Source organism: Corvus kubaryi, unplaced genomic scaffold (assembly GCF_017639235.1).
Source record: "Corvus kubaryi isolate FWS band 111438036 unplaced genomic scaffold, C.kubaryi_AGA036_p1.0 78, whole genome shotgun sequence".
In the NCBI taxonomy this organism is placed as follows: Eukaryota; Metazoa; Chordata; class Aves; order Passeriformes; family Corvidae; genus Corvus; species Corvus kubaryi.
In genome coordinates this window covers 8,835,275-8,862,377 of record NW_024582065.1, presented here as the reverse complement: position 1 = coordinate 8,862,377, position 27,103 = coordinate 8,835,275, and the positions used below count along the sequence as shown (strand labels likewise).

Sequence of the window (27,103 nt, the reverse complement as noted above, 5' to 3'; positions counted from 1 at the left end):
GGGACGGTGCGGAGGGGATGATGCGGGACGGGGCGATGCGGAGGGGATGATGTGGGACGGGACGATGCGGAGGGGATGATGCGGAGGGGACGGTGTGGAGGGGATGGTGCGGAGGGGACAATGTGGGACGGGACGATGCGGAGGGGACGATACGGGACGGTGCGGAGGGGACGGTGCGGAGGGGACGATGCGGAGGGGACGGTGCGGAGGGAACGATGCGGGACGGGGCGATGCGGAGGGGATGATGCGGAGGGAACGATGCGGAGGGGATGATGCGGGACGGGGCGATGCGGAGGGGATGATGCGGAGGGGACGGTGCGGAGGGGATGATGCGGGACGGGGCGATGCGGAGGGGACGGTGCGGGACGGGGCGATGCGGAGGGGACGGTGCGGAGGGGACGGTGCGGGACGGGAGGAGCATCCCCGGGAGCGCCCGGTACCGGCGGCGCCACAGCGCCCCCTGCCGTCCCCGCCGCGCCACCCCCCAGTGGCCCCCCCGAGCCGGTCCAGCCGCGGGCGGGGATGCGGCGGCAGCCCGGGGGTGTGCGGGGTGTCCTGCTGGCCCCTCGGTAACGAGAAACGCCATGGGGAGGTGCCCAGCCGGGGGCACCGGGCTCCCCGCTCTGATGCTGGATTGGGGGCGGGATGGTTTCCAAAAACGGGATGAGACGGGGTGAAAGGTGAGCTGGGGGCTCTACCGGACCCTGCAACACTCCTAGAGCAGCCTGGGGCTGTGTGTGCAGCCAGCTCCGTGTCTGGGGGAGCTCAGCTGTGCCGCAAGCGATGCTGCACGTGGCGCTAAAAGCAATGCTGCGAGCTAGGCTGCAAGCGATGCTGCGAGCTCTGCCGTGAGCTGTGCGATCGGGAACGCTGCCAGCAGCGCTGCGAGGGCCCCGGCCCGCTCCCACCTGCCCCGCTGTCGGCCTAGCCCGGCTGGACGCTGGAGCAGGGAGAGGAGAAGGGCTGGTGCCGCCTGAGGGGAGGGCAGGACGTGTACCTGGGCCACAGCCACCTGCGTCTGCTGCTGCTGCTGGAGGAGCTGCTGCTGGAGCAGCTGGAGGCAGTGCTGGGAGGCCAGCGGGGTGATGGAGGCCGAGGAGCAGGGGCTGCTCGGGCTGAGCAGCTGCTGGGAGCTGGCCAGGTGGAGGGAGCAGTTTTCGGCATCCTGGGCACAAAGAAATGGGCAGGTGAGCGGATTGACCGGCTCAGGGTGGGATTTGGATCGTGGTTCCCCACGGCACTGACCCCAGAGCAGCAGAGAAGCCCCTGCACTCCAGGCACTGAGGGGGATGCTGAGGGGCAGCCCCTGGGCTCGGCGTCAGATCTGCACATCTGTGGGATCCCCAGGACAGAGTGTTTGAGAGAGACTCCTCCCAGAGAGCTGGCAGGGCTGCCTTGGCTGTGTCTGGGGAGGGCAGGTCCCCAGGTCTCCCAGGGAGGAGACAGCAGGGAGTGACCCAAACGCTCTACCACCTTCCCATGCTGTGGCTGCCCAGGCTGGGCGGTATCCTGCTGCCTGGAGCATTTGCCAGTGCCTGTGGCCACTGCCCTTCCTGCCCCTGCCCTCCCCTGCTTGGGCAGTGGCAGAAGGAATGCGAAGGAAAACCCGGCCTTCCCTGGCACGCAAACAAATCCCATGGAGTTCGTGTCACTACAGCTGTTTCCAGCCAGGCCCTGCGAGCGTTACTGTTGTGTGAGCTGAAGCGATGCCATTCAGGCCTCCGGGAAGTGCTCCCAGAGCTCTGTGGAGCACCCATTCATTAAGGTGAAACTGCTGCTCGAGTTGGATGTGCCCCGGGTGCCCGCGCTGCCAGGGCTGGGCCTCCTCGGGAAGTTGCTCCCTGGGCCTGGAGTATGAGGGGAGTCAGGGATCACTGCCAGGGCAGTCAAACAAGCAACCACTGCAGAGCAGCACTGAGGGCATGGAAATCCACCCCAGGTGGTGTTTGAAGCCTGCTCAGCCATGCGCCGCAGCCCCCACCCCTGCCTCTCGCCTCAACCCCCACCCAGCACTGGACACGGCCTTGCTGCAGGTAAACTGGGAACTGAACAGCCTGTCCTGAGCAGGGAGCCAGGAGGGAGGGCTGCAATGGGGTCTCCATGAAAGCACCTCCAAATCAAGCCATGATAGTGACCCTGAGCAGAGGGCCCTCAGCAGCAGCAGAGCACATGAACCGTCCTCCAGCCCACCCCCCATTACCTGGCCATTCTTTTCCTTTGAGGCTTGCCCAGGTTTCAGCATGCCGAGGTCCCCTCTGGCACCTGGCAGCTCTCTGGGTCCCCTCTCAGACACACAGATGCCACCAGTATCGATGCCAACCTCATCCACATCCGTGATCTTGGAGCCCTTTATCTGGTGAACTTCAAACAAGACGGACACATGAATCTGAGCCTCCCTTCCCTGTGCAGGATTGCAGGAAGAGCCAGGGCCCCACGCAGGGCTGGGAGCTGGGGGAAGCTCAGGGACAATGGCCAGGACTTACTCCAAGTCTCAGCGTGCTGTGAAGGGGCAGGAGGGAGGGAATGGGTTGGCCAAGAGGCTGCAGACCCTCAGCTTGCTGGATGAGGGGGCTCAGCCTCCCCCTCCCCAGTGCTCAGTAGGAGTGGGCAGGCAGGGCAGACTCCGCATGCTCCCCATCCGAAGGGGCCCAAACCTCTCACTGTCACCACAGCTGGCCCATGAAGGACCGTGCCACCTCGAGTGTCCCCACCCCAAAGCATCCCCGCACCACTGCCTCAGGGAGGGCTGTGCTCACGCCCTCGGGACCTCGAGTCACCTTCCAGCGGCTGCTCCTCGGCCGATTTGTCGCTGGCGCCGTCGGCCTGCCCGTCGGCGTTCTGCAGGGCGTGCTGCAGGCTCAGCTTGTGGCACACCTCGAAGGCCTGTCCCACCGTGCGCACCACGCGCATGGCCTGGCTCTGCGGAGCAACCCGCGCTGCTCAGCCGCGGTGCCAGCGCCGCTCCCACCGCCGCCCCACCGCCCACGGGGGAACCGCAGCCTGCCCTGCCTCCCACCCCGGGCTGCTGCGTCTCATCCTGTGCTGGCTGCTCCAGCAGTGCCCCCCCGGTTCTCCGCTCTGGATCTGGGTGCTCCTATCCCTGTGTGGAATGCACCGCTGCCCAGGCTGGGCGGGAGGGGACAAGCACCAGGCACGTTGTTTTGGGGACACCCAGCACCGCCGCTGCCTCAGTCACCCCCCAGGGATCTGCACCCTCTGCCCCAGAAGCTATGCGGGTGTATGCCCAGGAGCATCCTACCTTCTTCTTGGATTTGAAGACGTTGCACCTGAAGGAGTTGTTTGCGCCGTCCCTTGCGATGTAACTAAATATTTTCAGGTCTTGCGAGTCATGAGAGACGTAGAAAATTCTAGGTGGGAGAGAGACAAAGGGAATTAAACACCCGGGGAGTCTCTGCCCTCCAGACCACCTCTGCTCCTGTGTGTCCCCAGGACTGGAGGAACGAGGCAGTGCTGGTGCATGGCCCCTCCTGCAATTTTCGAGGCAGGAGGCGATGGATTTAGAGAGCGTTTCAGGCTTGATGGAAAACCTTCTGCTTTCTGAAGTAGGCAAAAGCTTTTTAAAGACGCCGTGGGAAAGCGAAAAAATCTATAGTCTTGGAAAGCGAGTGGCTATTTTTAGCGCCAGCAATTAACCCCTGCCCAGGCTGCAGCGTGGCAGAACCGCCTGCAGGGTTGTGACTGTCCTGCCTCTTGGGGCAGCCAGCCCGGGGACCCAGAGGGTCCCTCCTCGGCAGTGGGCAGGTGGCACAGCACAAAAGCCTCTCCCAGGGATGCTGAGTGCACTCGGAAGATTCCTCTCTCTCCTGCTCAGGCTAATTCTCCTCCTCGTGCTGCAAAACCATTTTGAAGATTTTCATATGTGTTTGATTTAATTGGGTGAAAATGTGACAAGTGAGTTTAGCTTTGAATAGAGAAGAAACCAAAGGCATTCTTGAAATGTTTTTTTCTTCTGCTCTTTCCTGTCACTGGAATTTTTTGGGTGTTGAACTTGCAATTAGAGCAGTTATTGCCAAAGTACCACATCTTGTAGTAATCGTTAAAGAAAGCCAGAGGTGAGAAGTGGGCTCAGATAATGCATCAGCATATCCTCTGTCCCTTATCTTCTCGCTAAGGGCTCTGAGCCCAAAAACCAGTGTTGGGGATCCCCGTTCTCAGGGCTGTGGGCTCTGTGCTCATGGTACAATTATTCACTTTGCAGATCTAACAGCCTGGAGCACCCCGTGCTCTTAACCCATCCTCAGGCCATGCCCCATCGATGGGGTTGCCTCCCATCCCCAGGGGCTCCTGAGGCACCAGATTTACACTCAGTGTAAACCTCTGGGTGGGGCTTGTGGTGTCTGGAATACCTCAGTATCCCATGGAAGGTGCTATGGAAAGTCAGTGCTTTCTTGCCACATCTGTAAGGGTTAATTCCCTGTGAGCACTTAGACCTCAGAGTAAGGCCCTGCTTCAGAAGCACAGGGAAAGCCATGCTCTGAAGGAAAACCGTGGGAAGCCTGTCTTCAGAGGCAGAATCAGAGAGTAATCCAGGTTGAAGCATCTCCAGGGTCACCCAGTCTAACCCTGTTCAAAGCAGAACCAGCTTCAAAGCGAGATCACTCCATCTCGCTCTCAAAAATGTATGAAAAGGATTCTCCATCAGCAGTAACTTTGTGCCCTTGTTAATTTTAGATGGTCCTTTGGAAAGCCCTGGTGGAGGTGTCTCAGCAGGTGGGAGGAAGGGCACGGATCGCCCAGGGCTGACTGGCCCTCACTGGTTGAATCCCTGCCATGTACCTGTACACGGGATCGTGCATCACCACCATCTTACTCTCGTCCCAGGTCCACTCCTTTCTCTGTAAGCAGAGACAAAATTACAGTAAATCAGGTGAAACTCTGCCAAACTGAAGGGTAGGAAACAGAGAACAGTGCTTTAGTCCCAAGCCACAATCCAAGCTGCAGTGTGATTAGATGAGCCATGGCTGTTTCAACAGTATCTCAGATAAAAATAGATTTTTTTGGATCGTTTATCATATCTGATCACAGCCTTCAGGGCTGAAAATGGTCTCTAAGATTAATTTATAACATCAAATATGCAGAAGAGTTACACGTTTTGGAGAAGGCTTGGAGTTGGGGCTTAGATCTGGATTCAGTGACTCAGTGGAAAGGACAGCAGGGCAAAGAGCTGAGGGGTGCTCATGGAAAAAAAGCTTTCTGGTATTAGGAAGAAAAAGAACCAGTATCTCCTGAGAGAGATATTTTTTTGATAGAAAAAAAAAATCCTCTTCCCGCAGCGTAATATTCCCACTCTCTTTCCAGCAAGGTTTTGTTATTATTTGGGTGGAAACAAATGGAGTGTTTTCTTGTGAAAATTCTGGGTGTTTTTTAAAAAAAAGGCCAGTTTTGGTTAGAAGTGTGACTGTCCTAAGCAGCAGCAGCAGCACCCTGGGCTGGAGCAGCCTCACCTTCTGCTTCTTGCGCAGGATCACCTTCACCCCATCCACGGACACGATGATGCTCACCTTCTTCTTCTTAATGTTCTTGGCTTTGAATTCATACTGGTGGGAAGAAAAACCCAAGTTTAAGAGAGTACTGGGGGTACCTGGGACAGTATGTGGTAGTCAGTGTCTGACATGAAAATCCCGACTGCTGAGGGAGGTGGGAATTTGTTTTATTGTGCTGAGGAAAACCATATTGGGAAGGACTTGCTGCACCATCACTAGCTGGGATGCCAGGCAGGATCCTGGCTTTGTCAGGAGCATCCCTTGGGAGAGGACAAGTGGAGCTCAATCCTCTGGATTGCATCCAGACTGTTAATTTGGATCTGGGAAGAGCTTTCCCAATGCATTGGCCATGGCTGGTCCAGCAGGACTCTGCTCCAGAGATCTGATGGGGAGGTGGCACCTGCAGCAAACACCAAGCAGGGACATCTCTGGTGCCCTTGTGTGTCAGCACTGCAGTGCATGGGGAATATAAAATCACTCAGGAGCTCCAGTGAGGGCCAGATGGGCGGCAGTAACGTAATTATACCTCAGTCATTTGCATAATCACATTAACCTCTGTGGGATCAGGATCTCTGAAGAAAAACCCTGCAGTTGTCTGCTGCCTGTACTCACCTCCATTTGTGTTAAAAATTAAACACTGGCTTTTAAATGTTGCTTTAGCTGACAGAAGCATGGCAGAACCCTTCTACTCTGGAGACCTTTGTTTACAGCACTCATCCTTCCTGCCCCCATTTTAAGCACCATTTTCAGCTTCCAAATACAGCATTTTGATACTCCATATTTTTTGCAGTCCCTGTCTGAAATCCACCTCTTTGTCATGTTGCTTTGGTGAATCAATGCAGACTCTGATTTGTGGATGTGGAGGAAAAGGCAATGCCAAGCAGCCAGAAATCTACCTAGGCCATGTAATTAGATATCTAATTAGAACTCTGATTTCTTTATACAGTTGGGGAGGTGCAGGGAGCACTTGAGATGCAAAGCGAGCCCAGGCACCTCTTTTGGGATGCTGAAGTTGGAGGACTGTGTGTGGCTCTGTCACCCAAGCTCTGCGGAGAAGATCCACATCTTCCCAGCCCCTCAGCACCAATTGTAAGCCACGCCAGCCTTACAGACAGAAAATTGGATGGCTTTCATGTTTATCAGGCTTTTGATGCTGCTCATTGAATTCTTAGCACTCTGCAAGGTTTATGGTATCAGACAGACCCCGGATTAAACCACAGCCTTTTGATCTCCCCATGAATTATTACTTTCAGACAAGCTCTTTAAAAATCTATCTATAGCGCTATTGCGTGTGAAGCTGGAACTAAATTTGCTATACATGTTTTTTTATTTATGGGGAGGAGTGAGAGGAAGGGTGAGGTGGTGAGTGCATCCTGCAGGGTGCCGGGGGGCCCACGGGGATGCAGCAGCGCCTGCGGGTCTGGGGCTGGGCAGATGGACTCGCCAAGCTCAGCACCTGAGAGGGCTTCTCCACCCTCCACCCCTCATGCCCAGCTCCCCCAGCCCAGCTGCTCCCCCTCCCCTGCGCTCACCAAACTGTTTGTCCTTGTCTGCTCCATGAATGTCAATAAACCCGGGATAGACTGTTCTGCCCGCTAAAGAGCTGTTTATCTTTCTTTATACACAAATGGCTGGGAAAATACTAGCTGAGCTTTCCAAGAAAGAGCAATACAGTGTATTTTCCCATTGTAGCAACAGGGGTGCAATTACATTCAAACAAGGCTCTTTACTCAAAGACTTTAAGCGAAGTCCAAGCCTGGATTTTGCAGAGATGCTTTTTCTTTCTCTCTTGGACAGAAAGAAACAATTGGGAGCAGCAGCAGCAAATCTGTGGGTGCTGCCAGGAGTGATGACAAGACTCTAAACCCGGGGAACTCCAGCCAACTCCCACACAGCACCACCCCAGCTTGGCTCCAGGACATGCACAGGGCTTCAGCTCCAGGCAGAGCTGTGCAGCACCGTGAGCTGGATGTGGCCACAGTGGCCTCAGTGAGGAAGGGGTTTGTTGGACCTTCTCTCTCCACGGAGCCCGTGGCCCCTGCTGCATCCTTGTTGGAGCACGTAGCCAAGGCACGCTCCCCACAGTGGAGGTGCCTAGGGGCAGGCCGTGGCCTGAGCCAGCTTGGCCTGAAAACAGTTAAAACTCATTAGTGCCTCAAATCTTTTCTAAAGGGTGAAACCCCTCAAGCAGCAGAAGCTGTACGATGTCCCAGCACAGGAAGCAGGAACATCAGATGGGTGAGAGCACCGTGCCCCAAGAGCAGGGCTGGGCAGAGCTGCACACTCACATCGCACCAGCTTGGCTTGGACTTTCTCTCCATCTCTCCACAGAAGAGGCAGATGAAACACAGCTTCAGTCATTTAATTGCTTCCTATCAAGCAGGAATCAGTATTTTAATGAACCATGATTTACGTAAGGACAGGAAAGCACATGGAAAAAGGCACTCTGAGACAGCTGACTTTCTCCTGTAGAAATGTCCATGCATAAGCCAACCTCCATCCCGGCACGAGGCTCCAGGCTGAGCTGTCACTGCTGTCACAGCACAGTCTAGTCACTGATTTTCTTCTTACTATTGAATTGATGGGATTTTTTTCCCCAGATTTGTCAAGTTTACTGACAAATCCAAACCCACACAGCAACATTTCTCTCTGCTGCCTTCCACGATTCAATCGTTATTCTCCTGTTGTTTGTGCTGTCCTATGGGGAAAAGCTCTCTGGATGCTAAAGGATCTGGAGTTGTCCCTACAAGTGGCGATTCAGCAGCCTGTTAACTACAGAGACAAGATGGGACATTTCATAAAAAAATGCAGGTCAGAAAAGGGTTATTAATCTCATTTATTTTAGCAGCATCATTAATTCTGTATCTGCTGTGTTTGACCTGGAATACTTTCCACTTCTGCTCTTAAATCCCTGTGTTCAAGTCTTTGCCTTTCCTATGGTCCCACACACTGCTGGCATGTAATATTAACTTACCCACGAGCTAAAGACTATATGACTAGAAATGTTAATGGCGCCGTGTGATGCATATTTCATTGGATAATTCCACCCAAGCAGATATAAATTACACATGCAGTTACCAGCTTCCATCTGCTGATGAAACTTGGGCTAATGCACATTGGAAATCATGTGCAGTTTCCAGCACTAGGAACAACCTGCATGAATAGAGTTATTCAAGGAAGCAATTCTTAATGTGATTAATTACCGAAGGTATCAGGGCCTTCATTATGCAAATGAGAACTGTCATAAAATAGAGATTTTGCAGGTCTTGGAGGCAATCTCTGCTTCCAAAAAATGCATCTTCTTCATTAACAAGGAGCAGCAAGGCCGGAACATGCTCCTGGCCATGGTTCAAATGGTGTTTTAAGTTGTATTAAGGAAAATTAAAGCAGAGGCTCTGCAGGTTTTTGAAACAGGAGTGTGTCAGTGCCCCCAGTCACAGCTGGGTATGTACTTGTTTGCATGCCCATAGGGAGATGCCACAGGCTTGGAAACTGATGACTCCTTCCTGCGGCCGTAAATTCTCCAGCCAGCCCTCAGTCTGCTGTCCTGCCCTGGCCTCCCCTCGCCCCATCCCGGCCTGGCAGGCTGCAGGATCTATGTGTCCATAAACAACCCCCAACAATAACCCGTCCCAGCCCCTTCCTCAGCCTCGCCCGCCGGTGGACACAGGGAGCATGGCAATGAGGAGGTGGGAATGGGCTGGGCTTTGCCCCCCGACTGACCGGCTCTGGGCAGCGCCACCCCAGCCGGACCCCCAGTCCCTGCTCCCCTGACACATGGCTGCATCCCAGCGGGATGGGAAGCATCCTTCCCTCCCCTTCCCTTCCCTTCCCTTCCCTTCCCTTCCCTTCCCTTTCCTTCCCTTCCCTTCCCTTCCCTGTGCAGCCTCCTGTCCTATACAAGTCCCATTTTAGGAATTAAAGCCATGATGAATCCAAGTATTTCCAGCTCAGGAATGTAATTAATTTCAAACCAACTGACCCACATGGGGTGAGGACAGGGTGTTATCTCAGCTGCTGTTTGAACTACCCATGCTTGGAGTGCTGCCCTTGGAATTGATGCTACAGAAAACTCCGGAGTTCTTCTCCCAGCCAGTGGGGCTTAGCCGAGTGCTGCGTGCTGCCCTGGAGCTGTCAAACCAGCAGCATCAGTTCCCACAGCCTCTGGACCACAGGCTGCTGTCCAGCCTCCGACCCCCCCTTCAGCACCACATCCCACCCTCCCGAGGTCACTGCTGGCCGCGGTCAGCACAGCCCTCCCTGTGGCTCCGTCTGGAAACCGCTGGGTTATGGCCTCCCCTTTGTCCCCCTTGGGAAGCATGTGCCTGTCTGAATCCTGTGAACCCCCGTGCCCGCCGGCAGCACACGCTCCTGGGGCCGTGGCCGGTGTGAATGCGGCCAGGCATAGTCTGGGGCTGTGCTGCAGTAGCTCGGCAACACGGACACAAAAGCGACGCAGGAAGCAGTGGAGACCAGGAGCGCACCTCCTGCCCAGTGGAAAAAAGAGAATTTATGATCCTTGGAGACATAAAACTGTTCACTGGAAAGCAGAAACCGAAGAGGGAGTACAATAGGCAAGGAGAATGCTGGCAACATACTCAAAGTCTTTTTTTCTCATTTAAATGAGCTCCTTCCACCATCCAACAAACCCTCTGTAGATGCCGCAGACCGCTCCCCACACGCTGAGATGAAGGTGCTGAGGAGCTATCATGGCCCTGCTGGGTTTCTGGGAGTCCCTGGAAGGGCAGCAAAGAAATGTGGCCCCAGTCCATCCCAAAGGATGCCTGGGTGGCCAGCAGTGCTGGCTGACCTGGGGCAGGGGCTGTGAGGATGCTGCCCTGGCTGTAGCAGCTGGAGGCTGATCAGGTAAGGGGAGGAAAGGAAAGAGCTGCATTTTGTCCAGGTCTCCATTGACATCTGAGGAATCCTGCTTCAAAGCATTCTGATGGACATGGTAACACAGGCCTTCCTCTTCATCCCCCTTCTCCTCATTTTCAACAGATCTTATATCCTTGGGAGGTCCCAGACTGCTGAAGCCTCAGACAGCCCTTAAGGATAACTCGATCTTCCCACCTAAAGGTGGCTGGAGTTCAGATACTTCTCTGCGCCAGTCCAAAGGATGTGGAGGAAAAAGCGGTCAGAGTCACACCCATGGGGGTGAGTAGGGCTCCTGCAGGTGATGGGAGCTGGTGGGGAGCCCAGGGCTAGCAGTGTCTCTTTAATTAGTCTTTTCCACCTCTGAAAACCCACAGACTGTCTGAGAACAAAGCTTCTTCGACTGCTTTTAAAAAGGGGTGGGACAAAAGCAGCCTTTTCATTGCCTCCTCCCTGTGGAAGAGACAGTGCAATACTGCTGAGCTCCATCCTGAGAGGCACAAGCAGCCTCACAGCGCAGCACAAGGTGACATCATCTGGCCTTTGGTGCCTCTCTGACAAAAGCACCATTGTGTGTCTGTCACTTCCAGGAGCTCCCTGCTGTCCCCAGGTTTAATAGGGAGCTTTCCCACACACGGCCCTTCAGTCCTTGTCTTGCCAGGGCAGGCCAAGCCCAGCTCACAGGGAAGCTGGGTTTTATTTTCCTCCCTACCTCTATTCACTTTGCAGGAGAAAACAAATTACCTTTTCCACCCACAGTGCCTTGGATGATTAATTAGCGTCAGTAATGAAGTAGTGTCTCGGGACCCCACCCCAATGGAGTCCATGTACCAGGCACTGAGTGCACAGGAGCATGAAAATGTCCCTACCTGAAAAAGCTGCTAGGTTACTGCAGATAAAAAGTGCTAATTTCATTAGAAGCAGGTCAGATTCACCTGAAATAACCCTGAGAAGTGAAACTGCAATTATACACTGCGATATCTTCAAGTAATTCCATATTTCCCTACAAACATCTGTGTCACAAGGCCCTGCAGAGAAGGGCCTGGTTTAGTGCATGTTTCATATCCTAGTTGCCCTCCAGTCTGGTATGTAGGACAAGAGGCAAGTTAGGAGACTGGATTGCTTTGAACCTTGTCCATCAATGTTCACACTACAAAGCTCCGAAGAGCAGGAGCCAGGAGTCTGCAGCAAGCTCAGAGCTCCATGAAAAAGCCCCAGACCCCCTGCATGGCTGTGGGAAGGTAAGAGAGTATTTTCTACGTCTGGTTCTCACTCACAAAGCAAGGATATTCATTTTCTACTTCATTCACTCAGTTGTTCTGGTTACAGCCAGTTCCTGCCAAGTGACAGCTACCCAGCACCTCGCTGGCAGGGCCAGGCCACCAGATACTGCTTGTCCAGACAGGAGCAGGAGGCAACTGAGGATTTCTGCTGCCTGCTCCAAAGTTCCTGTTGTACTTTCAGTCCCTACTCACCTCTCTCCATGAGCCTGACAGGCCACGGCAGGGGAGATGCTCCTGGCTCACTTCCTGGTATTTTGGCTAGGCTGTGCAGAGATGGAAAAGAGGATCTGGTGTCATCAGAAGCAGGAGGGGGAGATGGGGCAGAGGTGATTAACAGCGCTGCTTTGCTCTGTCTCTGCAAGTTGGTGTTTATTGCTTGTTTGGAGAGAGAATAAAGCCAATTTTGTTCTTCTGTGGCTTTTCAGAGGTGTGTTTGTGATGCTGCTCTTCAGGAGAGCAGAGCATTGTTCAGCCCACGAGCAGTTTGTGGCCAGGGGAGCCAGGCAAGGCCCACCACTGCAGTGTGTGGGGCAGGGCTTAATGAGGGTCCTGGCAGGGACTCACAGGCACAGCACAGAGATGGGGAGAAAACCTAATCCCACTGCCATGCCGAGGCTCTGACAAAGGCAGGTGCTGAGATTTTAGGCCTCTAAATAATGTAACACTTTGTGTTTATGTAAGGATGCTATTTTAGTGCAGGTAGTCCAAGGGAAGGGGGATGGCAATCCGGAGGCAGAGGCAGCCAGAGCGGGCTGGGAGCCACGCTCTGAGTGCAGGGATGGAGAGGGAATGTGGGTGCTCCTGAGACCTGGGGCAGGCAAGGGGAGGTTCAGATAAAGAGGCAGAGAAGTGCCCACGTGTTCAGCCTGATAACCAAGTCAACCCAGGCCTGGTTCCCAATAGGGCCAGGTGTGACCTGCTGGGGGTTCTCCACTTCCAGCACCGTGCTGCTCTGCAGCCTCCTCCTGAAAGCCTCGGTGACTTCAGGGTGTGGGGGAGAGTAATGCTCAGCTTCCAGGGTGAGCACCTATCCAAAGGAGAAGGAGCAACCTAGTTTCTGTTGAGAATCTGGAGAAGCTACATCTGCATGACTAACACCTGCTCTGTGTAAATGCTGCAGGGAGGGAACATCTCCTGGCTTCCAGACTTGCTATCACACCCCATATGCATCTCGGGTGCTGTCCTCCAGCTCTGTGTCTTGCCATTTCTCCTAGCTACCTACTAGGGAAATTAGCATTTCCTTTGCATATCCACAGCAGAGTCAGGAAGCTGGACTTGGCACCTTTATCTTCGAGCAAGCAGAATCCAAGCTAGAACGAAGACTTGATCTCCATTTGCATTCAGAACCAGCACTTGATTACAAACTAGACCAGAATGACAATGGGGGATGCTGAGTGTGCTGCTGTGTGCAGACCAGGCTTCAGGACTCCTTTGCTAGGTGCAATCCATCTTCATTCTCCTTCGGGGCAAAGAGCTCTTTGTTAGCTCAAGCCCTGGGTGTGCAGATGAACCTTCCTGCACCTCAGTGCCAGCAACTCCCATGAAACAGCCTTGCGATGTACTGGTTTGAGACACTCAGAAATAATCTGCTTTACTGCCAGGCAAGGAGACTTTTTCTATGTAGCTGTTAATGCTATCAATCTCCAGCAGTTCCACTTGAGAAAACATTTCTTACAGAAAACCCAGTGACTTACAGTTGACCTCCAGGTGCTGCACTGAAAGGATGTGTTTGCATCTGTGAGCAGCAACAGTGCAGCAATTCCAGCCAGGAACAGGCCATTGAGCTTGAAGGGGGTCAGTCACCACAGGGACTGCATGTGTAAGGTCTGTTAGTAAAGACCTGGCGTGCAGTACTGAAAGATCCTGCTTCCTTAGGAAAATCAGCAGCCAGGCCCAATGCTCAGACGCAACTGTTAAGAGGGATTTTCTAAAGCACACAATTCCTAATTCCCACTGACATCAGAATCTCGGTTATCCTGAATCTTGGTTATCTTTGGTTGTCCTGAATAACACGTGGGGCACAAATGTCTTTTGCAATCTGCCCGCGAGCTCTTGTAGCATGTGCATTCCTGGAATACAGCAGAAGTGACGACAGGAGGGAGCTCACCCCTCTCCTGCCAGGCTGCCCTAAGTGCAGCCCTGAGCAGAGCCAGGCACAGCACAGCTCACACGCTGCTTCTCTCCAAGTGGGCTTTGCTTAGAAATTATTGAGTGCTAATAAAACTGCAGTTCCTAAATTTAAAGGAAAGTCTCTGGGTTCTTCTCAAATTGTCCATGAAACTTCACTCAAATTTGGAAACAAGACTGCTACTGTAAGAGAAAGAAAATTCAAGCCTAATTGTGTCATTTCCAAAACTCCAGAATATTAAGCAGTTCAAGGACTCTATTAGCCTCAGGGGAGCTACTGACATTAGTGAATCATGATGAGAGAAAAGCCTGGGTCTAGATATGGAAATTATGGAAAAAGAGGGTTTTATGCTCTCAGTATTTATCATCACTGAGGTCTTGTCACCAAAACTGTACCAGAACATCACAGGCCCCTCTCTCTCCCCAGTGCTGTTCCCTGTGTCCCTGGGCTTGCAGTGGTGTCAGCAGAGAGGTGTGAAGCTGTGGACATCAAGGCATCCTGCACTGCTCACACACAGGTCAGTGATTAACCCCAAACCGTGTTCCCTGCCCCAGCTCACGGCTCCTGCCACCAGCTGGGATGCAAGGAAGCGAGACAAGCAGGAGACCAGCATTGCCCTGGGGGGCAACAACATGAAAACAGGAACATGTGCCTGGGATGGAAGTTTGTGCCCTGTAATGATTAACAGCAGGAGCACAGGCCACAGCAGGACCGAGCAGGTCCATGATGGTGTGGGATCACTGAACCTTTAGTGCTCCATGAGCCGTGTGTGGCTCTGCAGTAGGTAAAGGACACTCCACAGGTAGCAGGCAGCATTTGGGCCTGAAGAGAACCTGTGTGCCTTACACTCTCCTGCAGCAGCTGTGACTGCCTCATCCTCTGCCACACTGCACCCGGCCTGAACATGTCCCTCTGCCCTTCTTCATCTGACAAAAAGAATTTGATTTTTAGGAAGAAAACCCTGAAGCTCAGAGGGTTTGGTGGGATTCCAGGGGTACATCGGACCTGGCTGTGCAGGGAACAGGGCGATTCAGGGCCCTGACCTGGGATGCTCCCTGCAGTGCACAGGGCCACATCCTGCCCTCCAGCAGATCTACCCAGGCAGGATCTCTGCAGCAGCAGTGACAGAAGGATGGAGGAAGTGGAAGTGACTCAGGTGTCCTGAAAGCTGTCAGGCGGCTGCCAATTAGTCCAAATAACCCATCTGGTCCAGGGAAAGGACATTTAAAGAATGTCTAATCACTGCTGCAGGAAAGAAAGAAAACCATTCCGTAATGCCTTCAAAAAATCCCTGCCCCCTCATCAAAGCATCCTTCCTTCCAGGGACCCATTCAAGACTTTTATGCTGTGGATTTTTCACACTGTTATTTGGTCAAAACATGAAGTAGCTTGTCAAAGCATTATGTAAAGTAACATGGATTCTGTTTGCCTTCAGGCCTCATTTAGTACAGAGCAAAAGCAGATTGAAGAAAGTAAGCATAGAACCAAGCTATTGTTACCAAATCTTATTTTACTGGGCTGAATTTGGCTTTGTGGTCACAGTCCCTCAGGGTCCCTCTCCTCAGAACACTGATCAATAAAGTACAAAGGGCCCTTGCATGTGACAAAATCAAGACAACATCTACAGGGACACCCACTGTTGTGCACTGGGTCTGGCCTTCCTCCTGTGTCCAGCACAGACTCAACCTGAGAACCAGAAAGGCTCAGTCAAAGCATGAGGTTACACTGTAAGCACAGGCTCATTTTTTTGTTTTTTAGATTTTTCTCTGCAGGAAGAGAGACCCATGGGACAGACTTAAGTGTTTATATCTGCAAAGGCTATTCTGTTTTGTTCCTGAAACACATCACCCTGCTCTGGCAGAAATCCACCCCTGCACTTGTATTAGCTGCACAAGGCGGGTCTCTGCTCCACCCCATGGGCAGCCCCAGCTCTGTGCCCCTGCAGTTGTCACTCAGATTTAGGCAGCTCCTCGTTACCAAGCCAATCCAATGTGCTCTCTAGACTCTGGTTACCTTCTCAATTACATTTTTTCAGGCACCAACAAAGAAACAGCTTTCAGTCGTGGCTGAGTGTTCTTCACCAGAATGTAATTTGAAAGCCATTATATTTCATCTCTGTAATACTCTACAACCAGTAACATAATTGGTGAAAAAGCCTCTTTATTTCAAACTAGATAAAAGCGTTGCAGAGATCTCATACAGCGATATTTTAGCTAGTGAAATTAAATGCTTCAGTAATATAATGATAATACTGTTAAAGCCACTTTATTTTACAATTAAAAGGTACCTGCTTCATCGCCAAGATTCAGCATCAGACAAAAAGCTCTGTCTTGTTCTATTTAGCACTAACATTTTAATTTAGCTTTTATCCATTAAAATGCTGCTTTTATTAGCCTTCAACTAAACTCCAATCTACCATGGCTCTTATGCAAAACAGAATTAATGTGCCTGACTGGTTCCACCCCCTCGCTGGAGAAGCCATGGAGTTCCGAGCACTCTGAGGAAGGCACTGAAGGTCGCTGTTGCCTGGAGATGACACATTTCACTGACTGATCCCTCCACCCATCTGTTATCGATCCTGCACTGCACACTCTGAACGGGGTGGAAGAACTGAAGCATCTCTAGTCACCGGCCACTCCTCAAAAACTGGGTCAAAGCATGTGGCTACTGAAAAAGCCCCAAGCTGCCTTCTGGCACAGTGGCCTGTATTCACAGCTTGACCAGTCCCCACTCGTTTCAGCTCAGAGGTTAAGTGACAGAAGGTAACTAATTCTTCTGTGGCAAGAAGTGCAGAGGTGATTTAGGGTTGGAGATGAGCAGGGTGGAAACCTGCAGGAGTTTCTAAGTCAGTGGGGCAGCTCTATGGCACGGTGAGACCCCACCGCAAGCACTGAGCAGAAGGTTGGATTCTTTTGTAATCTCAGAGGTGTTTTTTCCTCTCCTCCCACTCAAGACATACAAGCAGAGCATAGTCAGTTCTCCACTACAGTCACACAATGCTGCCTGGAAACACTGTGCATGATGGCACTGCAGAAACAGCTCATTAGGAGCTTCTTCCCTTTGTTTTAAGACAATATGAACAGCAGAAAACGGGTAAAACAAGCTTGGGTTTGTCTGAGGCATGGCAGACTCAATCCGTCTAGAAAGCCAGCTTCCACATTTTGAATTATATGTTTTGTAAAGTCAGGACAGCAGCATGTGCATGGAGCACACCAGCACCTGTTAAGGTGACCATGGACCAGAGAACACGTGGAGAGAGGCCAAACGAGCTGCACCTGCATGACCCACCCTTCCCAACCCAGCCTTTCCCTTCCTCGGGCCTTCGTGATAAGGGGTCTCAGGGAGATCTAGTCCCACCTGGTGTTTTGGCTAATTGGTGCTGCAGGGCAGACTGGCAAGGGGGAGAGGCTACAGAACTCAGTGGCAGGGCAGAAAGCCCTGCCTGGAGGCAGGAGGGGAGTAGGGTGAGGAGCAGTGCCTGGGACGTTGCAGCTCCTGCAGTCTCAAGCTGAAGCCACTTGTTTTGCCTGGAGAAATGGATTCTTGCCAGACCTTCTGCCAGAGGGCTCACCTCCTTCAGCATCCTGTGCTGCACACAGGTAAGACCTGTAATGTGTCTGTCATCCCTTAAGGTAAGGTGGCATCCCTGTCAGGTCCTTTACCTTCCTAAAGACCAGGAAACAGACTGTGGGAACCAAACCTGGGGCATCTGCAGTGTGGAACAGTAAAATGCTTTTAGTAGAGCAGTGCATTGAATGTGGTGGTTTCAGTGCTGCCTGCCCTGAGTAGGAGGAGGTAAGAGCTTTCTGGCAAGGCTCAGGTAGGACCCTCAGAGCACAAGGTGGGACTCCTGCCTCCTGGGAAGCCCAGCCTGATCCCCATCCCTGTGCAGGAGACTCTGCTATAGCTGCAACAAACAGAGGAAAACAAACTAATGAGGCATTAGGGCTAAACTTAGCTGCAATTAACATTTAATTGCTATCCTGAAAACACTTGCTGTGTTTTGCCAGGGCCTGGAAAGGTAAACCCAATTAACTTAATCTTGTGTGGTAGAAACCTTAAACTGGTTCAGATGCCTGGTCTCATGGGTGGGGACCCTGAGAGTAACTGGTGTTTCTGGGACCTGGAACTGAGCAGTCCTGTGGGCTGATCGCATACTGCCTGTGTGAAGCTCAGGAGCCTTTCTTAGACCTCTACTCTGGAGAAGAGACAGAACTGACACGAGACATTCTGCAGAAGGTGCCAGAGCAAGTTTGTGCATGCTTATGTGTATTGGTTTGGCTCTCTCCTGGAGGCTGTGTCTAACACTTAGCAGGGTAAACAACCCTTGCATGGTTCTCCAGAGATGCAGGGAAGGTATCCTAGAAAAAGATGCTCTCTTGGAGCATACTCTGGGGTGAATATATAGCCTTCTGAGTGTGGGGGAGAAGAAGGAAGAGATGCTTGTGTTTCACACTCTAACCTTGTCAGAACTGTCATCTGTTTCTCTGGCACTTTCCTGTAAATGAAAGGAAGGTGCACGGTGCTCTGAGAACTAAAGAAAGGTCCGCCCCCCCCCCGGCAGTCTGAGGCTGCTGAAATATTTCAAGATACTAGACTGTTGTCTGTCACAGCCCAGGGCTATCATTAGCTGAGCACTTGGATGCTCTTCCAAAGAGGCTGAAAGGGAAAACCCTTCAGGAACTGCAGCAGAACAAACTCCCATCCAACAACAACAGCTCCTGCCGGGCAGCTACAGAGGCCTGTACCCCAGGGCAAATGCTCAGCAGTTTGCACTTCCATGTTTGAGCCTGTACCTCAGCTACAGCTGACCAAATAACTTCACTATAGAGGGAGAGGCTGCACAGACTAACCAAGAAACTCATGAGCTGGGAGTTCAGCTTCTGTTTTTTTTTTTTTAGTTCTGATCACAACTCCAGCTCAGATTAACATGAAGCTGACAGAAAAACATAGCTCTGAGCACAACAACCCAGGAAGGGTTTATAGGCAGAATATGTCAGAGGAATCCATGCAGCAGTTTTCTTGGTGAACTTCTGTAGTGAGAAAGCTGCCTGCCTGGGAAAACCGAGGGACCTGTGTTCTAGAACAATCTCACGGACAAGCCTATGAGACATCTCTACCTCTGAAACCTGTCAGAGTAATAAATTAAACTGAGAGGGCTGAAGGCAGTCACTCTGCCCTCTGCCAACTGTCCACCTGGTTCCTCTCTCCTTCTGTAGGAAGAGCAGATAAATCACATCCATATTTGCTCCTGAACCGTTGGAATTTACAGCCTGGCAGGGCTTTAAGTGCAAGGTGCTGTGTGAGCCAGCCCAGCTATGGGACTGGGAGCTGCTGGAGTGCAGAGGCAGGTTCTCTGCAGCTGTCCCTGCTGCCTCTGCTTCACAAGTTTGTGCAGTAGGACTGTAACTTACTCATCCTAATTTAAATTGCTGTCATGTCACACTTCAACACTACCAGTTGATACTTGGCAGTCAGTCTGATGTACAGTGTGGCTGGATTGCACTTCCTCACTCAAATACCATGTGGAGAAATTGCAACGTGCTGAGGCTCTGCTCAAAGATGGATGCAGCAAGCATGATCAGGATAAGAGGGAGGCTGAAGTGAGAACCCAGTTCTCATTCCAAGGGGAGCACAGGCACTTCTCATGTATCTTGTGCTGAGATTTATAAATGTTTCTGTTTCTCTGGCACACTGGCCTCTGGGGAAAAAGGCTTCTCAATTCAATTAAGCCCAAGAAATGTGGAGGTAACAGAAGACACACCAGTCTGGATGCCTGCCTCCTGTTTACTCATCCTGGTGTTTGGATGGGCACAGCACCATTTGGCTGTTCCCTTACAGAATGATTAAATAATCCAACATCTGGCTCCTTTCTGAGTGTCAATACCTGCTTAGGTCCAAGCTAAACCTTCCAAACAGAACTGAAATTGGTAGGCTTCAGAGATTCTTAAGTGCAAATTCCAGGGAAACTGATTCTGTGCCTTAAAGGTAGATAAACAGAGTGTCTTGGGGAATTGCTGGCAGTGGGCTGTCTGTGGGGATGACAGGCTTTGTCACTTACTCCTACTGTGTCCTTGTAGAACTCACCACTCAAAATAGCAGCATGTCACTAGGCCTGCTCAGCTGGCTGTAAAGTGCTGGACTGAGGGTAGAGGTGCTCTAGGAAGGGAACAGCCGACTTTCTCCTCTGGTCAGTGCTGGCTCTGGGGAATGCATGCAGGACATGTGGTGATGTTAACCCTGCACTTAAAACCATCCATTCCCTGGTCTCCCAGGCTAAGATTTTCCAAGCAACCTCAGCAGCTTCAAGGAAGTGTTTTGTGTTTTACAAAACCCATCTTCACATTAGATAGCACTTGAATTGTGCAGGAGGAAAGATCTTGTACATAAACTCCCTGGAGTGCTGAAAAGGCTCCAATACTTGCAGAGGAATCCACTCCAGCAGAAAGCCAGCTCCGCCAGAACGCTGATGGAGCACGGGAGCTGCCAGACACCCAGACCTGGATGGCCTCGGGCAGCTGGAGGCAGCAGATGCTGCTCCCTGGGAGGTGGGGGAACACCTGCCCAGGGTGCTTGGAGCTGTGTGATGAATTGGACTCTCCTAAGCAGGCCCTGTCAGGGTACAGTGTACTTATCCAAGCTGCAAACTCATTTCATCATGTCCCCTGCCAGGGCAAGAGGTAGAAGGATTAGCTTGAACTCTGATCATATAATAACAACATGGCAGCTGTAGGCAGCTAATAATCCACTGGAGGGATTAGCAAACTTAAAAGTTGTCTAGCTCTGCATAATGGAAAGCTAAGAACAGCAGCTTCCCTGTTCTACCTATTGCATTTGCATTCTCTCCAGTGGAAGCATAGAACATGATGAGACAAGGCTTTCCAGTCTGTTATGAAATGGGATCTAATGTGTGACTAATGGAGTATTGCTAGCAATTCTACAAGCATCCATTCAGCCCAGGATATGGATTTAAGCTTCACTAAGAGAGTGCACCTCAAATACCTACTGCCAAAGAGCAGGTCACGATTTCAGCAGGCTAATGCTAAAACTTGTTATTTGCAGCTCTCTGGGAGTAATGTCCTGAAGTCTGCAGGCAGACTGCTCTGCTTATGCATGGAGAATCCCACTGAGCTGATCCTGGGTTCCCTGGTATAATTCATGTGTAACTGGTAAAAGAGCCCAGTACAAAACACACAAGGTGCCAAGGAGCAGACTTGTCACCTGCTGTTGCTGCTTCCCTTATGACCCTCTCAGGACACCTGGAGTGCTCGGCAGCTGGAGGCTTTTCCTCCAAGGCAGTTTTGGCGCTTGTATCAATTTACTGATGAGTAACTAGAGTAACCAGCTCTGACCCAGCCTGGAAAAAAGAGCTGTGACTCCTCATCCTCCTCCCTGCCCGCTCATGGAGCCGCAGAAGCAGTGAGTAAGAGCCCTCCTGTGCTGTGGGCCGGCTCCATCAGCGCCTGGATGGCTCACAGCTCCTCCCGTGTCGCAGGGCACAGGGAGCAGCACAGGGAATGCTGTGCTGGGGCTTGTACTGTGTGACTTTTCCCTTCTGCTCCAGTGGAGAATTCCAGTGGAACACTGGAATGCACAAAGGATGAAAGCTTCACCACTACATGCCCCTGCCAACACTTGGCAGGGCTGTGGGACCTTACTCACTCTTGCAGTGCAAACAGGCACTACCAGTCACAATAACATAGGAGCAAAATACTCATTTCCCCCAATAGCTTCTTCCACTGTTTCCTCCCAGTTGTAACTGGTGCTGCTGAGAGTCCATGGGAAAAAACTCTAGTACAGACAAGGCCTCTGCATGCAAATGAACGCTACATAAATAACCCCCATCTTCCCTCAGTTCCTAGGTTGGGTACTCTGTGCACTAGAATTCTCTTCAAAGACCTCCCAGTTCATTCTTTATGCTCTAATTAAGGATCAGTGCCAATTAACTATCTTCAATAGAGGAGCATCTTCCGCTCAGCAGCCAGGAAGTGTCTGAATAAGATCCTGCTGTACAATGTGCACATGAAAAGGGAAGCCCTCCCTTTTTGGAACGGGCTTCCAAGATTAAAAACCCAGTATAGATTACTGGATGCCTACTTTAAAAATCTTGTGTGACAATATTAAGTGATGGCACCCAGGATGCAGAATGGGTTTTTTACATGTTTCTTGTGGCACTCAAGCATTCTACTGCACTGCCAAGGCTCTGAGCTAGGTACCACTGTGGCAATAGCAGGTGTGAAAACAGAATGTGACACTTTAAGTGATATAAAATACTGTTTGCTTTTTCTTACAAGGGTGTCATAGATCAGCAGAAGTGCAGTGTCAAATCTGATGATAAATATTGATTCAGGGGAAAAATTGCCAATAATTATGCCAGCACCTAAACTGCCCTGGTAGTCCTCACCTATTGCTTTTCCTTCCTACAGATATTCACCTGTTCCATAAATAACCAGGCAATTTAGACTGCTGCTGCACTGTGTTCTGAGCAAGAGCTGTGCTAATAGTCTGAGCAGGCAAAGGGAGGGGAATGTCATTTCTAAGCTTGGCTGGAGATGAATACATCAGCTCCCCAGCCAGTTACAGGCTAAGTTTAAAAAGCACTATTCTAAAGGAAAATTAGATGGTTAAACACTGTGGGGGAAGGGGGGAAAATAGGATAATCCCTTCAAAGCTTTAAATGGAAGATTCTCAAACTTGCTTCAGCTGATGTGAGACATATGAACAGCTTCAGAATTAAGACCCCTGCAAAACTTTAGCCAGACACAACAGCTGCACTGCCTTTTGGGGGAGATGCACTTGAACTGGTTATACACGAAGCAGATGTAAGTCACCCAACCCTGCTAATCACAGCTAAATCTGGGGACCATTCACAGGCTGCTCTGCAGAATAAAGGGGCAAAGCAGGAAAAGAGCAGGCTTGGTGATGAGAAACACGAACTGTAAAACTGTATTGGAGGATGGGGAAAGCAGCAAATTATTCTAGGAGCAGCAGAATCCACAAAGTCTAGTCAGATGGGATTGACATCAATCACATCTGTCAGGGCACTGATATTTCAAAATATAACACAATATATTTGGAACTGTCAATGAACTCAAGTGCTTTTGTGGAGCACATTGTGTACAGCTTATTTTTCACACACACAAAATTCCCAACAGGCTAAATAAATCTCTTAGTTTCAAGGAGAAGCCCCATGGCTGCTCAGCACAGAAGAGGGGGTTACATTTGAGTTTTGATAACTGGTCCCTTTGCCAAGAGCACAGGATGAGCTTATGCTAAGATGCCTTGGGAATTTCTGGAGAAGCTTGTTGCAAACCTGATTGTGCTGAGATTTGAGCTCCAGATAGGAAGGGCTGGAGGGAACGCAGAACAGTAGATTGCAATCAAGTCACTCCAGGAAGCGTAACCTTTAACTCTGTGTGGGGCTCAGCTCTTCTGCACTTACCCGGATCCTTCTCATGGCTGCCACAATCTCCACGCGGCTGTTGGGCCTGGGGACATCCAAGCTCCCGATGTACTGAAAGACACAACAGTGAGATGTCTGTGCAGTAATGCACAAGTTCATGGTGTGGCCTTCTTCAAAACAGGTGGCATTTCTCATTTATTTAGTCCCCCCTTGGTTAGACTCCTTTGACCCAAGACAGGATAGGAATATCTGTTGTAGATAACGTTATCAAGTCAGTGATTTCTGAGGTTGGGTGTGAGGCTCTGACCTCATTCAGGTTCTGGATGTGCCTTTAACAGTGCTTTGCAGGGCAATGCCTGCTGCTAATCGAGTCATGATCCCATGTGTCTGGAAATGGGACCGTCTATCCTTTGTTCTTCCTTACTACAACTGCTCAAAACTAAAAGCACATAAGAGCTGGAAAGCTGCCAGGATGTGCAACAAACACCTTTCCTGGAAAAGCCTTGTGATTCTAGCTTAAGTTTTCAGTCTGGACCATCCTCCCTCTGGATACTGCTGTGCCTGCTTGGTTGGACCAGCTCAGCTGTCTGCAGAATTCTGGTAAACCCACCCAAATCTGTGTCCTACAACCCTGTTCTTAACTCTGCCTAGGGGAGCTGCAGTTCTAACCATGCTGCTTGGGGCCAAGTGTCTGCACCAGTCCTAGCAGGGTCTCTTACTGGGGTCTGAGATGTGGCAGATGGCAGGTTCCCACCACCTCCACCTCTACCATAGCAACAGCCTCCTTGAGCTGGTTGCCTCTTCTCCTGAACAGAATGGCAGTACGCTGCCCATGCTCCACAGGTTATCATGGAAGACCCGCAGGCAGCTTCCTGCTGCTGGCATTTCTCCCTCCTGTGCTGCCTGTACTCTCTCCTTGTGTGCCAAGGCAGAACCTGCTCGTGCACCTGCTGGCAGGAGGCAGCAGGTGCTGCACGGTGGCACCGGTGACGGCACATGTGGCACGGCTGCACAGGAGTGCTCCGCGCTGCCGAGTGGAGGAGGCACAAAGCTGCCAGCTCAGCCTTGGGAATGAGGAAAACATGTGGCGTCCTGGACAGTCACACTGCGTGGGGAGCAAAGGCTGCTGATGGTGTAAAGTGGTGTGGCTCAGCTTTGAGGGAAGACCTGCACGCCCAGGACATGCTGGTGAGGACAGGGAGAATGACAGCTGAGTGAGAGGGTGAGGGCCCGATGACAGCGTGTGCTGGGAGTGGCCCTGGCAGCTGAGGGCAGGTCCTGGATTTGGTGCTGGTGGGGGCCCAGCGGGGTCCATCAGCTCCCTCAGGGTAACACAGCCCATCTCTGCTGTTAGTGGTGGGGGACAGAGTTTAATGACCCTTCCAGGAGCATTTGGTTCATGAACTGTATCTGGCTTTTAGCGTGTGGTTACAAGTTGTTGGTTTTTTTGGAAGTTGTTTCCTTGTGCAGAAGAAAAGGAGCAGCTAATCAGGAGGCCCCTGCAAGCATTCAGGGTGATATTATACATATGAACAGAGACAAAGTAATTCCCCAGAACAGCCCCATAGGTATTGCTGTTACTGACGCAGTTCTGGATTTGTTTCTCCACTGTACTACTTGCAGATGGCAATGGGTTTTATCTTGTAAAATGTCTATTTAAAAGGGCTTTCAGAGATGAGCTCTCCTGGCTCAGTATTTACTGCTCTTTCTCCTGCCTTGAAATAAACACCACAAGCACTCTGAAAGGTCATCTGGCTTTGCTGCTGCTTCTGTAAATGCCTTTGCAAAATGGCATTTTTAGGAGCAGTTAAGTTCAGCTATAGCCTTTGGTAAACCACAGGAGAACCAAGCTCAGAGCATGAGAGCTTGAGGGCAGCAGGGAGGGGAGCAGCAGAGCCAGGGCTTCCCTCTGGGCTGGTGGGGAGGACAGAGCTGTATTGCTGTGATCTGTGGCCTCTTTGGTGTGCAGATCTCCTTCCCTGCTCCGCCGTGGCCGTCAGGACAGTCACGGGTAATCCAGATGAGCTCCCCGCAGCTGGCTGGCCTTTTGTCTGCCGACAGCAGAGCTGCAGTGGGGAACAGGCCATGCTCCTAATGATAAATTAATTGGGGCAAGAGGACAGCTGGGACTGCTGAGCTGGAGGAGATTCTTTCAAACGCCCTGCTCTGGTCTGGCTGCAGAGTTTGGGTACCTGTGCTCCCACACAGAGCCATGAAACTCATGAAACAGCACATGAAGCTCTGCCCAAAAAAGCAGCTCCCAGTACTGACCTCCTGAAGATTATAGGGGAAGAAAGGCAGTTTGGAATGTGGAGATTAGAGAGTGAGTGTGGTCAGTAAGATTGCCTGGTGCGAGACACCTGCAGCCAGCTGCAGCCTTGTCATTGTCAGCGTCGCAGCTGACTGATGTGCCCACAATGAGCACCATAATTGGAAGAGATAGACTGTAAAGCAGAACTGAGCAAGCATTTTACTAAGGTAATGCAAACCCCATCCCAGACCCACACATCCTAACAGTGTGTTATCCACTTGCTAGCTTTGGATGCCTGGAGCTGCCAATCTGAAAAGCCAGTTTCACTCAGTTAAAGGTACAGTTGCTTCTCTTCTTTTAAAAATCAAATTAAGGATTTTTCTTCTCCTCAGCACAGTCTGCAGCACAGCAAATGTTAATTTAAATAGAGGAATCACAGATTAAATGTTTTCTTCCCTAAGGAAGATAGATTTTTAAAATACATGATTAGCTGTCTATTCAGATTCATCCTGTATCCTGCTTAAATCTTACAGCTCTTTCAGCAGGAAAACCAAGAGGCACAAAATCCATATTTCAAAGCTTTATTGGAATGTATATGCCCCTTCTTTCCAGCTCAGGAGACAGCAGGCGTGAATTCCATTTCTAATCTGTGTTAGGCCACCTGCAAAGAAGGGAAGGGAGCCTGTGAGTTGCTCCAGCAAAATGCAATTCTTCTTGTCAGCTGAATTATAAACCCATTCCCCATGCCGTCTACAGAATGCCAATTCCAATGGAGTCACTTTCTGAGAGTGCTGCTGTGCTGCCAGGCTGTTCTTCACGATCAATATGGAATTTCTGACAATATCAGTATTTCTTTCTGATGCCTGAAGGCTGCGGACCTTGTCTGTCCAGCTTTTCATGCAGGGAAGGGGTCAGCTGGAGTAAGGCACTATTATCTAAGCAGCACATAGCAGTCTTCTGGTTTCCAGGGGAATAGGGAGGTATCACCCTGCCGTGGCAGGACAGGGCAGCCCGATGGGGGACAGGACAGGCACTGGATCAGGCCGGGATGAGCACCTGGGACAGCATCCATGGTGCTGTCAAGAGGGGTCATTCCAGAGCAGTTCCAAAATGAAGCACACAAGGCAGCGTCTAAGGATTACACAGCTGCAAAAATACTACGAAAAGAGCAAGAACCTGTTTGATTGTGCTAATTAAATGTAAGGCTTTCATAATTGATTGCTGTTTTCTTTAGACTCCCTCAGCGTGGCCCAGGGGCACTTCCAGAGCTCAAGAATAACCGTGGCAGGGCTGGGGGGGGGGCACGGCGAGCCCGGCCTCGAGTCACGGGGCCATCGGCCCGCGGCCAGTGGGTGCCGCACCGGCGGCTGCTGGACAGCACCGGACCCCAGCCCGCGGGGACCCCGAGGCCGCAGAGACCTCCAGCCCCGTCTCTGCAACAGCCAAAGAGGGGGAACCCTCCGGGGGGCTCGCTGCCAAGGCCCCCCGAGCGCGGGGGCCGCGGGGCTGTGACAGGCGGGGGGGACCCGCTGCGCCCCCAGGCCCAGGGGCTGCGGAGGGGAGCGCGCCCGGGGCTCACCTTGGCCTGGAAGTGGATGCCGTGCTGAAAGGCCTCCTCGTTGTGCAGCGGGACGCGGGAGTCGCAGCCATCGTCCACCA

General features: G+C 51.5%; 1 protein-coding gene across 1 annotated transcript in view; it reads right to left on the bottom strand.

Annotated features, from left to right (window-relative positions):
- The window catches only part of LOC121676386 (carboxyl-terminal PDZ ligand of neuronal nitric oxide synthase protein-like), a gene marked incomplete at its 5' end in the record, with an annotated part of 29,769 nt that extends 2,668 nt beyond the window's left edge, over positions 1–27,101 (bottom strand). Inside the window, 8 exons of the mRNA XM_042052794.1 lie at positions 998–1,165; positions 2,201–2,361; positions 2,778–2,919; positions 3,260–3,368; positions 4,798–4,856; positions 5,466–5,558; positions 23,233–23,304; positions 27,024–27,101. Of these exons, the coding sequence (XP_041908728.1) occupies positions 998–1,165; positions 2,201–2,361; positions 2,778–2,919; positions 3,260–3,368; positions 4,798–4,856; positions 5,466–5,558; positions 23,233–23,304; positions 27,024–27,101 (882 nt within the window). The remainder of the gene's footprint in view (positions 1–997; positions 1,166–2,200; positions 2,362–2,777; positions 2,920–3,259; positions 3,369–4,797; positions 4,857–5,465; positions 5,559–23,232; positions 23,305–27,023) is intronic.
- Positions 27,102–27,103: the final 2 nt, after the last annotated feature.